Source organism: Nomascus leucogenys, chromosome 14 (assembly GCF_006542625.1).
Source record: "Nomascus leucogenys isolate Asia chromosome 14, Asia_NLE_v1, whole genome shotgun sequence".
Taxonomy (NCBI): domain Eukaryota; kingdom Metazoa; phylum Chordata; class Mammalia; order Primates; family Hylobatidae; genus Nomascus; species Nomascus leucogenys.
In genome coordinates, this window is record NC_044394.1 from 27529518 (window position 1) to 27545154 (window position 15637).

Genomic DNA, 15637 nt, shown 5'->3' on the forward strand with positions numbered 1-15637 from the left:
GTTTGAAATGGGTTGAAAAGATCTGCTAAACAGTTTTAATGTTTCACCCTAAATCCTATTTATTCAGTCAGGAGCTGATCAAGCTGGCAGTAAAATATCTAGTCTACCTAAACCTTCTAAAATCTTGTAATTTTATTTTTTATTTAATTCTATCTTTCATAGTAAGTGAGTAGGCACACTTTGGTAATCCTTGCCTCTGGACAAACACAGAATTCTTTTTTTTTTTTTTTTCGGTCCATTCTGAATGCCTAATAGCAGAGTCTTGCCCCCTGTCTAATGATGAAAGGGTGACAGTCAAGTTCTTTTAGTTTACTACAAAATTGAGGAATTTCATGGACCATTTTGAGAACAGAACACTGTTAAATATTAGCAGCTCTAAGTAAAACTTTTTAAAAAAAATTTAGATAGGTTAAAATTTATTTAGCTCAATTAATTGAAGTTCAATTACTAAGACTGTATGAAACACCGAAGACAAAACAAATAAGCACAGGATGTTCTTGAGGGAGGTAAAAGATGAAATGTGGGGTTTTGTCGGTAGAAGTACAGTGCTTTTTTATGTTATAAACACAATTTTACAAAGAGTGTGGATACAAACTACATTATTTGAAATAATATGTTTTAAAAGTTTTGTTAAAGCTTATTTCATGAAAATGTGTGTAGACATGTTTCTTAAATAGAAAGACTTCTCAATCTGTATTTTTCAGCAGATTGAATAAAAATATCTAATATTATGAAAGACATCCTTGGGTGGGTAATGATCTCAGCAGCTACACTGACAGTTTCTCATGTTCTAATTCACCTTCACAAATCCATGGCATCATTTTTTGGCTAAAGTAATGTCAGTTGGTGACATTTGCGGCAAGTATAAAAAGGACCCCCCATGGCAGCCATTTTTATTTGATTCTTAAGATCCAAAGGCTGCTGAAAGAACAATTGAATAAAGTTGGGGATTGGAGAAGCTTGATTTTCTTGTTCTCTGTGAAATGAAACTCCAGCCTTTTTCTTCCCCTTCCCCTCAAAAGCAAAAGTCTGCTAGGGGGTTGTAGCTGTGTCAAAGCCGCTGGGATGCCACTGCTGATCACTTTAATTACTACGACTAAGGAGGATAAAATTAAAAGTAGCACCATTGAAGCAGTGGAAGAAAGCTTGCCTAGATGTCGGTGAACTGTGAAATATAAAAATTGCATACCAATACATTTTTATGGAAAGGAAACAAGGAATTACATTACTTATTCTTGAAGAGTTTGTCCTTAAATTGTCAAGTTTTACTAGTGCATCTATGTATGGCAGATTGTAGACCATTTCAGAATGATAAGGAAAATAGTAACTCGAAGACATGCTGTGAAAGGGCTAAATATTATTTAAATTTATGTCCAAAGTGGTTAATTCTGATCCATCTATATTTGAATATTTCAAATCCATTGGATTGAAACAGGGCTCTTTTTGCACCGTAACAGGACTTTTGCCTTATCATGAAGATGTTAGCAAAGAGAAAAGCAAAGCTTAAATACATTATCACTTTTCTAAAGTCTTATAATTTAAGGTTGGGAACGTAAGTTTTAAGTAAATGTAAACAAATTAGTTGCTCATCATCTCTCTGTATTCGTTGGCACAAAGGGAAATTTAAACTGATTTGTATAGCCCAAGTATACATAAAGAACTGGGGCTTTAAAAAATCATAATCACTGTAGGGCCTCAGAAAATGCTCTGAATAGCAGTTATGTAATAGATAGGGCCAGTGCTGTGATATCAAACAGCCACTGATTTTAATTCTTACTATGCCATTTACAAGATATATGACCTTGGGCGGTATATTTAAGTGAGATTCAGTTTTTATCAAATTGGAATGATAGCAGCTATCTCACAGAGTTGTAAGGAGTAAATGAGACAACACATATACATGTGCGAGCACACAGGGCACAGAACTAGTATTTACTCAAAAATTTGTTACAAATTGTAAAAAGATAGTCATGGAGAGGGAGACCTCCCAAAACTACGGCTTCTATCAAACCCTCCAAAGAATACACATCTATCTTACAAAAGCAAGATTATCCTTTATAACTCAGTCTAACTCTAAATAATACCATATAGGAAAAGGTGAATGTCATCAGACCCATTCTTAGAAACCGGAAGTCTAACTACAATTTATTTAAGTCTATCTAGACTACATAAGTAAATGAAAGATATATGGGTTTCCTATGTATTGGATTTTTGAAGTATGCTTATCTTTTAAGTAACAGCAGTTTTCTAAGTTGCCTTGCCTCTGCAACCCGGTGAATAGATATTTTTTTCCCACACACGTGGTAAACATGATTTACTTACAGCTATGAGTCACTGTCTTTTTTTGAAAGAGGAATGGTCAAAGCAGATACCAAAAATACATTTCTTAGGTTTAGGCAAACTCATTTTCAGAAATATTATGAACGTATTTGAGCAGTTTGTGCTGAATGCTATACAGAAATAATAAGATAATCATTGTCCCTACTCTCTGGTCATTTTATCCTTAGACATAAACAGTATGGCTATTTTGAGTAAAAAAAAAAAAATGCATAGATTTTATTGCTATCTATTCTTTCAATATTATTGCAAAAAAATCTTTTAATGGAGCCTACATATAAAAATTAAAATGAACTCGTTTTACTTATAATGAACCTGGAGACTAATAAACTGAAAATTAGTGTTATCAATTAAACTAAAATTGGTGGCATAATCAATTACTATAATTACAAGCTTTTCGTTCATGACCTTAACAATTAACTTTTATTTTCTCAGTTGGTTTTTTGTCTTAAGGGAAGTTAAAGGGTGAGAAAACAAACAACACAGATATGCCATCCCACTGGAGAGCTTCAGGCCCAAACAAAATTGTCTCTGTGGTGTTAGGACATTAGTAGAAAAGTAAATTAAGGCAATCTGATAGGGAACTAGAATTCTGTCAATCAGGCTCAAGATTTTGTGCTGTGTCCATAAACTTTGTTTACTGTAGGGTTTTATGAGTTGTAACCTGCCCTTGCAGTCTGTTAATGAGGCTAAATCTTGCTACTTGAGAATTGAATTACAGCACACCTCTGGGCTAATGGTTATAAACAGAAAGTCCCATTAGGGCTACATTCTGATTTGTTCATTTGCATTTTTTTCTATTGTGTAGAGAACAATGATGAGTAAATAAGTACAAACAAACAATTTACATGGAAATTGATAAAGTGTTTCTAATTAGTATTTGGAGTTGGTTTTATTAAGGATTGCCTACTTTAAATTGCACTCTTGGTAAGCTCTCGGAAAAATTTGCAGATGGGAGTATTATGGGGGGTAGAGGAGGTGATAGCTTGTGAGAAAAAAATTAGGTTGCCATTTCATATTCAGAAAACTAGAATCATTTATTTCATTTTAACTCAGTAAAAATGACCCTTCATTTTAGTTTGAATCACCAAATTCCAGCTATGTAAGAAGTTATTATTCACTCAGTGAAATACACTAAACTTAGTTGCCTGAGGCATATTAAATAATGGTTTTTGTTAGTACTCTTAACTTTTCATAAGTTTGGAAGATGAAAGTTTAGTAAAAGTTTCATTTTCCTCATTTGATCATATAATTTGATACTTTGGGAATTATATAGTTTAGTGGTTAAGAACAAGGGCTCTGGAGTGAAACAGACCTGAGCTGAACACCTGGCTCTGACATCAGGTCTAGCTGTGGAATGTTGTGACTCTAAACTTAAGTATTCTTACTGGTAAAAATAAAGATGTGAAAATTAAATATTATGCACATAAAGCACGTAGCACATAAATGCTCAGGAGATAGCAGCAGCCATCATCAAACTCACCATTATCAATCCTGTAATTTCTTTTATTCCTAGTATATTTTTCAAGTTTAGAAACACTGATAGTGGGCCAGGTGTGGTGGCTCGTGCCTGTAATCCCTACACTTTGGGAGGCCAAGGTGCGTGGATCACTTGAGCCCATGAGTTTGAGACCAGCCTGGGCAACATGACAAAACCCCATCTCTCCAAAATTACAAAAATTAGGCAGGCATGGTGGCGCACACCTGTGGTCCCAGCTACTCCGGGTGGAGGCAGGGCTGAGGTGGGAGAATCACCTGAGCCTGGGGAGGTCAAGGTTGCGGTGAGCTATGATTGCACCATTGCACTCCAGCCCAGGTAACAGAGTGAGATCCTGTCTCAAATTTAAAAATGAAAAAAAAGAAATACTGATAGTAAACAGGATTTTTTTGTGTTTTTCTTGCATCTTCAGTCTCACTATGCCTATTGCATACTATTCCTCACCTATGAATAAGCTTGTGTCTCCAGATACTAATAAAATTTCACTTGAATGTTAGACCTCTCTTCTTTTGCCTCTACCACAATATATACTTCAGGAAGCATACCATCACATTGATTTGCTTTTTTGAGGCAGGGTCTTGCTATGTAGCCCAGTTGCTCAGGCTGGTCTTGAACTCCTGGACTCAAGCAGTCCTCCTGAGTAGCAGGGATTATAGGTGTGTGCCACCATGACTAGTCGAGATTGTTTTTTAAAATAATTTTTATTATAAGAGTAGTACATGTGTATTATAGAAAATTAGAAAATGAAGTCAAAATAAAATAAAAATATCAAATTTTGATACCCAGAAATCTTCACCATGACAACTTTGCGTATACCCTTCCAAATCTCTTTCTATGCATATGTTTTCTTAACTCTGACTTATTAAAATGACCAGGTCAGTTGTCTGGGATATCCTACCTTCTGGATCTATTTGGTTGTTGTCTTGCTGTGTCATTTATCCTGCTTCTCTATCCCCTGTGCTTATGATAAACATGAAATTATATCTAAAGGTTGAGTGGATTCACTTTAAATATTTTTGGTAGAATATTATAGGTGGTGTGCAGTTCATGTGCTTCATATCAAACAACATATAGCATATGATTGACCCAACATTAATGATGCTAGATTTGTGGTCCCTAATCTCTGATCTAGTTCTTATCTCTCTTTTTACAAATTAGGTTTTCCCCTTGCAACTAAAAGTAGTCTGTGTGGTGTTACTTAAGCATATGTTCCAGTTATTATTGCTGTGTAAGAGGCCACCCCAAACTTAGTGACGTAAAAAAAAAATGTCTTGCTATTATGCTCTACAAATTCTGTAGGTCAGGAGTTCAGACAGGGCACAGTGGGCATGCTTTGTCTCTGTTCCACATCGTCTGAGACATCAGCTAGGAAGACTAACAGTTGGGGGTGGCTCAAAATGGGTAGAGTCTGAGGTCATCTAAAGCCTTCTTCATTCACATGTCTGGGACCTACGCCAGAATGACTGAAGGCTGAATTTGGCTAGAATGGTCAACTGAAGCACCTACATGTAACTTAGTCGTCTCACTGTATGACTGCTGGGTTCTCAGAAAGAGTACAGAATATAACAATTTCAAGACAGCTTGGGCAGAAAGGGTATGCCCTTTTCCGACCTAGCCTTGGAAATCACCTGCAACACTTCGGCGTTCTATTTCTTACATACAAGTCACTGAAGCTGGCTCAGAAGAATTAAACTCTTCCTCTTATTGAGGGAGTGGCAAGGTCACATTGCAGAAGAGCATGTGGGATGAGTGATAACTGTTGTGGCCATCTTTGGAAAATACAGTTGGCTGCAGCATGACTATCTGGTTCCCCATCAGACATTTACCTAAGAGCTTTAATAACAGTTGATGATCCTTGCCAGAATCATTCATTATGATTTGCAAAGTGATTTTTTTTATAATTCTACCTTTTAGGGGCATTATTAAATGATATCTTATAAAGTAGAGCTAGGCCAGGCATGGTGGCTCAAACCTGTAATCCCAGTGGGAGGATGACTTGAGCCTAGGAGTTTGAGACCAACATGGGCAACACAGGGAGACCCTGTCTCTACAAAAATTTTAAAAAAAAAATTTTTTTTTAAACTACAGCCACCATGCCTGTAGTTCCAGCTACCCAGGAGGCTGAGGTGGGAGGATCACTTGAGCCTGGGAGGTCAGGGCTGCAGTGAGCTGTGATTGCACCACTGCATTCCAGCCTGGATGGGTTTGCTATATATATATACGTACATATATATGTGTGTATATATATGTGTATATATATATATGTATACACACACACACACACACACATACCCACACACACATATATATATATATATAGTAGAGCTTTCCATTATTGACTGAGAATATTTTGTTACTCTAAAATTCATTTCCCACTAGAAATACAAAATAATTTATTCTTTTCCTTTAATTACTACTTTTTAGGAGTTATTTCAAAAGCTGCCTTAAATGGTAACAAATGAGTTTTTATATCCTTCTATGTTTTGTTTTTTGTTTTTTGTTTTTGTTTTTTTTTTTTTTGAGGCGGAGTCTCGCTCTCTCACCCAGGCTGGAGTGCCGTGGCGCGATCTCGGCTCACTGCAAGCTCCGCCTCCCGGGTTCACGGCATTCTCCTGCCTCAGCCTCTCCGAGTAGCTGGGACTACAGGCGCCCGCCACCACGCCCGGCTAATTTTTTTTTTGGTATTTTTTAGTAGAGACGGGGTTTCACCGTGGTCTCGATCTCCTGACCTCGTGATCCGCCCGCCTCGGCCTCCCAAAGTGCTGGCGTTACAAGCGTGAGCCACCACGCCCGGCCTCCTTCTATGTTTTGAATGTCATATTGGACTCGAATTTTCCTTGATTCAGTGTGTGACCTCATTGATTCAATTCATTGCAGTCATTTTTCTTTTTGAAACTGAAATTGTCTCTCTACTGGATTCTTCTAATTGGTTCTCTACTGGGAGCTTCAAGCTCGTCCGTGGGTCCGTTGGACATCCCCATTAACTTACCCCCATTAATTTTGATGGTTTACTTGATTTCTCTAGAAATTTGTGAAAAAAAAAATTGCCTGGGCTTGAGTTCTACCCATTGGTTTCTACCCTTGTCCCTAGTGATATGTCACCAAGTTTTGTTTTGTTTGTTTTTTAAGGCAACAGACTGTTTAATGTGGTTTAAAATACATCAATGTCTCACCAAGTTTCATTGCCCTTTTAAAATTTTCAGACTCATTAACCTCTAACATTGGCTGCAATTGATACTCCTTTTTCTTGAAAGCCTCTTCTACTTTGATTCTCTGGATACTTCAGTGTTCTAATTCTCTCCCTCTTTCTGTGTCCTCTTTTCCTTTTTTGTACGTATAGATAGATGTTTTACATGTTTTAGTCAGTGTCCCTCCTTTTTCTCTAGGGGTGCCTCTTCAAATGCTTTCATGGATTCCTATAACTCATCAGCTCTCTAGTCATAGTCTGACCTCACATCCTAGTATCCATTTTATTTCTCGACTACCTACTAACATCTACTCAGATGTCCTGCCAGCTTCTCAAACCCAGTATGTCTTAGCACAGACTTTCCCTCTCTTCTCATAGTTCCTTTTAGTTTTTCTATTTCTATTATGAGCATCACAGTTCTACTAGTTGCCTAAGTTTAAAATTTCTGAGTCTTTTTTCCCTCCCTCTGCATCTATTATGTTACCAAGAATTGGTGCCTCTAATTCTAATATATTACAGTTTTCTCTTTCTATTCCCATTGCCACTGTCTTAGTTTTGTATCTCAGTACAGTTTCCTTGGACTCTTATAAGAGCCTCCTAACTAGTCCATTGCCATCCTTCTATGCCAGTCTCTTTTATGCACCATTGCCTGATTAATCTTTCTCAAATACACCTCTAATTGATGATTCCCCTAGACTTAAAAAAAAAAAAAAAGACATGCATAAAAACAAAGCCCAGCAGTGGTCCTGCTGTCTTTAGAATAAAATTAAAGCACCTCTCCCTGTTGGACAGGGCCTTTAAAGTATCTCCTCAAATTTATTTTTCTTGCCTTGTCTATCACTGTTTTTGCCCTATGTTCAGGAAAACTAGGTTATGTTTCACCATATGCTTCCTTGCCTCTTATGTTTTTGTACTGTTCCTACCTCCTTGTCTCTCCTGCACTGACCTACCTAACCACCAACTTCGATCTCTACCCATTCCAAATCCTACTCATTCTTCAGACCCAACTTGAAATCCATGATGGTATGATGCATTGTTTGCCCCTCAGCCAAAAATGTTCTATTTTTTCTGAACTCTTAAGTTATTTTGATCATACTGCCTTAACATTGTTACTTTCTCTTCCTCTATATAAGTTTTTTGAGAGTATAAATAGTATATAGTACATTCTCATGCTTGAAATGGTTATAGCACCTAGCACAAATTATGTACTAAAGACCAGAGATACAAAGGTAAATCAGCTATAGTTCAACTCTAATGTGAGGGAGGCATCCCTACAAAGTTATAATGTAAATTGACAAGTGTTGTTTAAAAAAATAACATATACACATAGACACACATAAAGTACTGAAGTAACATAGAGGAAGGATTACTTTATTTCATAGGGAAGTGGTTGGGGGGATAGTCAGGGGAGGTTTGGTGGATTTAAACTGAAACTGGAAGAATGAGTAGAAATTAAATAAGGTGAGAGAAGCTCATTCCGAGAAAAAGAAATGACACACTCAGAGCCACAAGTACATGAAGCTACATGATACAAACAATTCTGTATGAATAGATGTAAAGATTTATGGAGGTTCGGAGATGTTAAGGGGAGATAACCCTGCAAAGATATGTTGGGGCCAGATTATTTCAGTCTTTGTTTTATCACAATAATGCCGTATTTTATATGCTTTTCAATTTACAAAGCGGTTTTACACTGATTATTTGCGATTCATAATATTAATAATCCGTGTGTGTGTGTGTGTGTGTGTGTGACAGAGTGTTGCTCTGTCGCCAGGCTGGAGTGCAGTGGCGTGATCTCAGCTCACTGCAACCTCCGCCTCCTGGGTTCAAGTGATTCTCCTGCCTCAGCCTCCCAAGTAGCTGGGACTACAGGCACGTGCCACCATGCCCAGCTAATTCTTTTGCATTTTTAGTAGAGACGGGGTTTCACCATGTTGGCCAGGATGGTCTCAATCTCATGACCTTGTGATCCATCCACTTTGGCCTCCCAAAGTGCTGGGATTACAGGTGTGAGCCACCGTGCCCGGCCAATAATCCTTTTTTTAGTAGTCAACAACTCTCTTATTTGTCTTGTTATTTTAAATATCAGAAACCACATTAGATTTTAATTTTTCTTCTCAGTATACATTTGGGGAGAGAGGGAGTTACCAAAAAGAATTTCACATCACTATTGGATTATTCTTGTTGATAGTTTTTAAATCAAATTATGTACTGATAAACTATCCCTACTCTTACTCTAGCCCCCTAAATATGCCATTTCCTATATAGTATTTGATCAGCATATTGTACCAGCATTTTCTGCTATCAAAGATGTCTTTTAGCCACTGCTCTGTGCCTTTATTCAAAAATAGCAAGTTAAATTACATTCTTAAAAAATATGAATTAAAATTCTGTTCTCAGTATTGTGACTTTTTTCTGTAAGCTGGATTCTTTTATTAATAATAATTTCTGATATTTTCTCAGTAATATGTATTACCATTCTTTAGTTTGTATTTTTAATGGACATTTTAATACAATAATCTGTAAATGTTTTTAAAAATCTGATTCTAGGATGTCTTTTAAAAATGGTGTGACATCCAACTGATATAGAGCATCCTATTTATAATGTAGGCCAAGCACCATGCTGTAAACCAGTTACTATCATGATGATCAGATTGAAAATGAAATTGCATTTCTGTCAATTACTGAGTTGGCAACTGTTCAATATATCTTAGCAGCAAGATGAAGAGCGACGTCGGCAGCTGAGAGAGAGAGCTCGTCAGCTAATAGCAGAAGCTCGATCTGGAGTGAAGATGTCAGAACTTCCCAGCTATGGTGAAATGGCTGCAGAAAAGCTGAAAGAAAGGTCAAAGGCATCTGGAGGTGAGTTAAAGAATCTTGTATCATTCTACAGACAACCCAGAAATCCACAGTGGACCTTTTGGGACTTTTTATTCTTACTTCAAAATGTTGCTTCAAAAATATAAAGTTTCTAACCTATTGATATGTTGCAAAACACCTAAAGGAAGCATAGTAAATTAGAAGATAACTGTTGCTGTTTTCCACATCAACTTTTTGGCTTCATTTAAAAATACTCAAGAAATACTCTCTTAGAATATGCTTTTGTAAAAAACTCATACCTTGGTTTGTGATACCCCATGATTCCTCATTAATCGTATTAGGAGTATGTAAAATGTAATTGAATCCCTAACATCTAAATCATAGCACAATTAGCGATGAGCTTTGTCATAAAAGATTTTCACTTAAAACAAGATCTTTAGAAAGTAACTTTAACAATATTCTGGCATTATAGCCTGAGATGTTAGAAGTTTATAGAAGTCCCATCTCAGTTTCTTCTTAGTCTCCTTACTCTGAGAGGGTCTTCTTCAATATCTGCAGAGATTAATCTAAGCTTGATGTTGGGACCAGGGCTATATATATATATATAAAAAATTAAAGAGAATTTAAATTTTAACTTCAGAGATGCTCAATTTGGACATCTTTGGAACATTTTACATTTTTAAGAAGAATATATTCACAAGGCTTGTGAGCTTTCTATTTCAAAGGAATATAACCTACTTATCTACTAAAACATGCCAGATACTTGCCCTGAGTTAATCTTAGAGTGCAAAGATCACTCTGAAGAGTAGGCAAGTGAAGACTCGAATAAGACCTTAGAGCAGCCATCCCCAACGTTTTTGGCACCAGGAACTGGTTTTATGGAAGACAGTTTTTCCACGGACCAGGAGGGTAAGGAGGGATGGTTTCAGGATGAAACTGTTTCACCTCAGATCATCAGGCATTAGTTAGATTCTCATAAGGAGCATATAACCTAAATCCCTCACATGTGCACTTCACAATAGGGTTCGCACTCCTGTGAGAATCTAATGCCGCTGCTGATCTGACAGGTGGCCGAACTCAGGAGGTAATGCTCACTCACCCTGTTAGGCCAGGTTTTTAATAGGCCACAGACTAGTACTGGTCCATGGCCCTGGGTTTGAGGACCCTTCACTAAGAGGGCCGAAACAAAGGTAAGCTATTTCCAGGTCAATGATAAGTTTCCTCAAAGTAAACTGAAACTTATTGCTGTTATTTCTTATTGTTTCCTTATCTTAGAAGCTTACTGTAGAAAATTCTAATGCTTATAACGTCTAATCTTCCATGTCATAAATTCGAAAGCTCCTTTCCCACACAGCTGTGTATCTGTCCCTCTGGTCTTCTCAGAATGTCTGTATCTTAGTTAAACCCATCTTGCCAGGTACAGTGCCTCATGCCTGTAATCCCAACACTCTGGGAGGCCAAGGCGGGAGGATCACTTGAACCCAGGAGTTCGAGATCAGCCTGGGCAACATCACAGGACGCTATTTCTACCAAAAAAAAAAAAAAAAAATTATTTTAATTTTTTTCACTTGTCTTTTTTTAAAAAAAAATCAGTACCTTCAATCAACTCACACCCACTACAAAAAAAAATTTTTTTAATTAACCAGACATGGTGGCACACACCTGCAGTCCCACCTACTCAGGAGGCTGAATCAGGAGGATCACTTGAGTTCAGGAAGTTGAGGCTGCAGTGAGCTGTGATCATGCCACTGTCATCCAGCCTGGGTGACAGTGAGATGCTGTCTCAAAAAAAAAAAAAAAAAAAATTCGTCATCTTCCCTTTTCAACTCCTATCATGCAGCTATCATGCAGGATTTTTATTGCAATTTGTACATTCTCTACTACAGCTTTATAGTAAGATCAGTAATTATGTACAGCTACATTTGTGTAATACTATGACAATTTGCTGTCATTTATCATTAATAATTAGGTGCTTCTTTTATCATAAAAATCTCCAGATATTCTAAGTAAGTCTTAATAAATCTTTGCCTCCTTATATCTTTGAGTCATGGAAAAACACCATATTCTTATGCTCCAGATAGGCTTCCTGAAGCTATTAATGCCACCTTCCTGTGGCATCATAAAGCCATGTAGGAGAACAAGTAATAATAGGATGAAGGGGCATTTGGTATCTGTTTTTTGTTTTTCCCAGTAGTGAGCAGATAACAATGCTAAATGACTTGTAAGTGCTGGGAAGGCTAAGAATTAAAAATCCTATTAATGATATGGGATGTGTCAGCTATATAGTTGGTCCTGTCTTTATAATCCAACGACACTTGAGGATAAGCCAGGACCAGACTAGGCAAGGAGACTGTCAATGTTGCAAACCAAAGTGTGGTTGCTGCCTGGTAATGAGGGACAGTAAAGATCTGAATTTGCCATCATTCAACAATCAAAGTAAATAAAGTAAACAAAGGACAAATGAGGATTGGATCTATAGAGTTGGCAAGGAAATGCAGACTGGAACAAGGAAAGCCAGGTGAAATGAAGAAGGGGCAGGGTTTGACAAATGACTTATGAGAACCTCCTGAGGAGTCAGGTTTCTTATTCCTGAAGGAGACCAAAGTGACCAGGGTCTATTTTTCCCATAGGACACAGCATACCTTGGATGTTGGAAGCAGCTACATACCAAATGGTAGTCTGTTTGTGAGAACTAAGGTTGACCTAAGACAAATGATGCAGGCCTATTTCCTGTCCTCAGTGGTGGGTCTTGGCCTGTCTTCATAAAGAGATATGGAACAGACTAGGTCTCCTCTGGTCTCAAGGTCTAAGCCCTAGCTATTGAGAGTGAGAGTTGTGGAGAAAACTTTAGGACAAGGAGGAAGGTAAAATTCCTCTTGAAATTCAATGATTCATATACATTTATTTATCAAACAGTACCAGCCATTGTGCTTTGCCAGGATTTGGCAAACATCCTGGAAAGGGCCAGAGCACTGTAGGTTTTGTAAGCCATGTGCTTTCTGTCCCAGCTACTCAGTTCTGCCCTTTGTAGCCTGAACTGCCCTTTGCAGTCTTGAACAATATATGAATGAATGAGCCTGGTTGTTATTTACCTTCAAAAGACAGTAGGCTGGATGTTGCCCCTGGCCTGTAGTTTGCTCACCCTTGCATAGCAAATTCAAAATTCACTTGAGTTCACAAGAGTCTAATTTCTAAGTAAAAATGACCCTGATGAGGTTGTTAAGTCAGGGGAAAGAATTAACAAATTAGTGTCCACTCTCCTAGGGTCTAGTAGGAATCCTCAGGTCTGAAAAAAGTTTTGCTAAGGAGTAGTGTGAAAGGAAGAGAGAGAAATAACTTGAGACCAGCCTAGATGGAGAACTAGGGTAGGAAGATTTTCGAAGCAGTAGTCCAGAGTGATAAAAGAGGGTAGTGAAGAGCTGACATAACAAGGTGGATGCACAGCCTGGGGAATGTATTGAACGTGATCATCACTCATACCCACTGCCTGAACTCACCTGCGAAAGCCTACTTTTTCTGTTCTCAAGCACCAAGCAACCAGCCTCTGTGAGAAATTACTAAATTTGAGGTGAGGTGTCTTCAGCTTCATGGTGTCCACAGAAAATACATACAAGGTATTTTAGGTCACCTATAACTGTATATTCAGGCAATCAAGAGACTTATATCCTATTGCAACCAGAAATAGCCTGATTCTTGTGTAAATAACAGAATCACACCTCTCCTAGCAGCCATAGCCTAGCTTTCACTTACCCTCTGTTTGACATACTTGTGGGGCTTATGAGAAAATCAGGTAGTGTATTATACATTTTTTTTTATTTTTGCATCATTTTGTAATTGTAGACATGTGATGGCCTCATTTTAAATTCCTCATTCTATGTAACAAACGATGTGGGTTGTATGAATCTTTCCTGACAAGGTACAGATGTTGATAAAGTTTAGTATTTTTGGTTTTAGTTGTGTAGTATTGTGGTCAGGGAATAGGACCCAAATTTCTGCTTTGGGAATTTATTAATGTTTTATTTTGGCCAAATATATATTAAATTTTTGTTAATGGTCTATGGGCACATTTGCAAGGAAGGTGACTACCTTGTTTTAAGATGATATTACATATCATGTCATATAGCACATGTATTATATATTATAAAGTATATTATATTTGATACATTTTGTTATTATTTATTCCATAGCTTATAACTTTGGTTTAGTTAGATTAGATTAGATTTGCTTAACTTTAAACTGACATTTTTGCCTCTTTTTATTTTTTGAGACAGAGTCTTGCTCTGTTGCCCAAGCTGGAGTGCAGTGGCGCTATCTCAGCTCACTGCAACCTCCACCTCCCGGGTTCCTAGCAGTTCTCCTGCTTCAGCCTCCCAAGTAGCTGGAATTACAGGCACCCGCCACCATGCCTGGCTAATTTTTATATTTTTAGTAGATACAGGGTTTCACCATGTTGGCCAGGCTGGTCTGGAATTCCTGACCTCAGGTGATCCGTCTGCCTTAGCCTCCCAAAATGCTGGGATTACAGGCGTGAGCCACTGCGCCCGGCCTTTGCCTCTTTTTTATGTAGACAAAGTAGTATATTTTCTTTTGCATTTTGGATGAATGAAGAAATTTTTTTTAATTTTGCCCATTAGAATGTCTGCATGATCCTTATTATTTCAGTTATGGAAAATAAGTTTGTTGAGCTGAAATAATATCTTAGGCCTTCAATAATTTTTATTTTTAGCTTTTATTAATAACATAATATCTGCATTATGTTTCCTATCTTTTGTTTGATTTCTGTAGAATAACCTCAAAAATAATGAATTTTATGGGGACCTTTGTTGAGAATTTTAAAAATCATAAGTGAGAAATTTTTTTGGAATTTTTAAGTATGTTTTTAATGATAACTTCATTTTCTGTTTAAAAAATGCAGATATTCTCTCTCTCTCTTTTTTAACTGTCACCAGATATCTTGGTTTCATTCAATTTATCTATAAATAAAAAGTATAAGACTGGCCTTATTGACCACATTGTTGGGATATCTATTTTACTTATCGTGCTGTGCGGTGTCAACTGGAATGCATTTTCACATTCAGTGCATATCTAATCTCCTTTTACCTTTTCCTGCACACACAGTACATAGCATACTTGCAAACCAGCTTCTGTTGTATAATGGATCTCTAGTTTACTTTCTGCCTTGTTCACCTACTGGGTTTTCAGTGTTTAACCATAAAGATATATTATATTTATACATTTATATTATGTAGTATCTTTAAACACACACATGCACATGCACTTAAGTTCTGTAAGAATACAGTTAGAGCATTTCTTACAGGTGTTAGGAAATATGTAACATTAACTGTTCAGAAGAATTCAAAGTTGATTGTAAAACTGAAGTCAATGAATCGAAAGAAAGTAGAAACCCATTCTTAAGAAGACCTGAGCTGTATAGATCACTTTTTACTCTTGCCATCCCAAATAGTAATCCTTTTATCTAAGGTTAGCAGTACATATATGAACATTGAGTTAACCCACTCAGCATTACTGGGGAGTGGTAGTGTAAATGGCACCTGTTTAACATCATATAGGAACCTAGCACTGTATAAGTGGGTAAAGAAAGTAGGTGCCATTTCCTGGGTATCCCTGGAATCTGAAAGAACCCATATACAACCACATTTCCAGACTTACCTATTTTTTTTCATGGCAATGCCGTCATTCTGTTCACTCAGGCTGGAGAGTTGATTGTGATGGTGGCCTCACCCTTACTCTCCTCAGTATCCCTTACTCTCCTCAGTATCCCTTACTCTCCTCAG

General features: G+C 37.3%; 1 protein-coding gene across 7 annotated transcripts in view; it reads left to right on the forward strand.

The window, feature by feature from the left end:
* The window catches only part of EHBP1 (EH domain binding protein 1), a 354447-nt gene that overhangs the window by 278165 nt on the left and 60645 nt on the right, over positions 1-15637 (forward strand). For 4 of the 7 annotated variants that reach the window (XM_003262441.3, XM_003262440.4, XM_030828366.1 and 1 more), the window contains one exon: positions 9737-9884. In XM_003262441.3, coding sequence (XP_003262489.2) covers positions 9737-9884 — 148 coding nt within the window. The remainder of the gene's footprint in view (positions 1-9736; positions 9885-15637) is intronic. The other 3 variants (XM_030828368.1, XM_030828363.1, XM_030828367.1) reach the window with 1 other exon arrangement.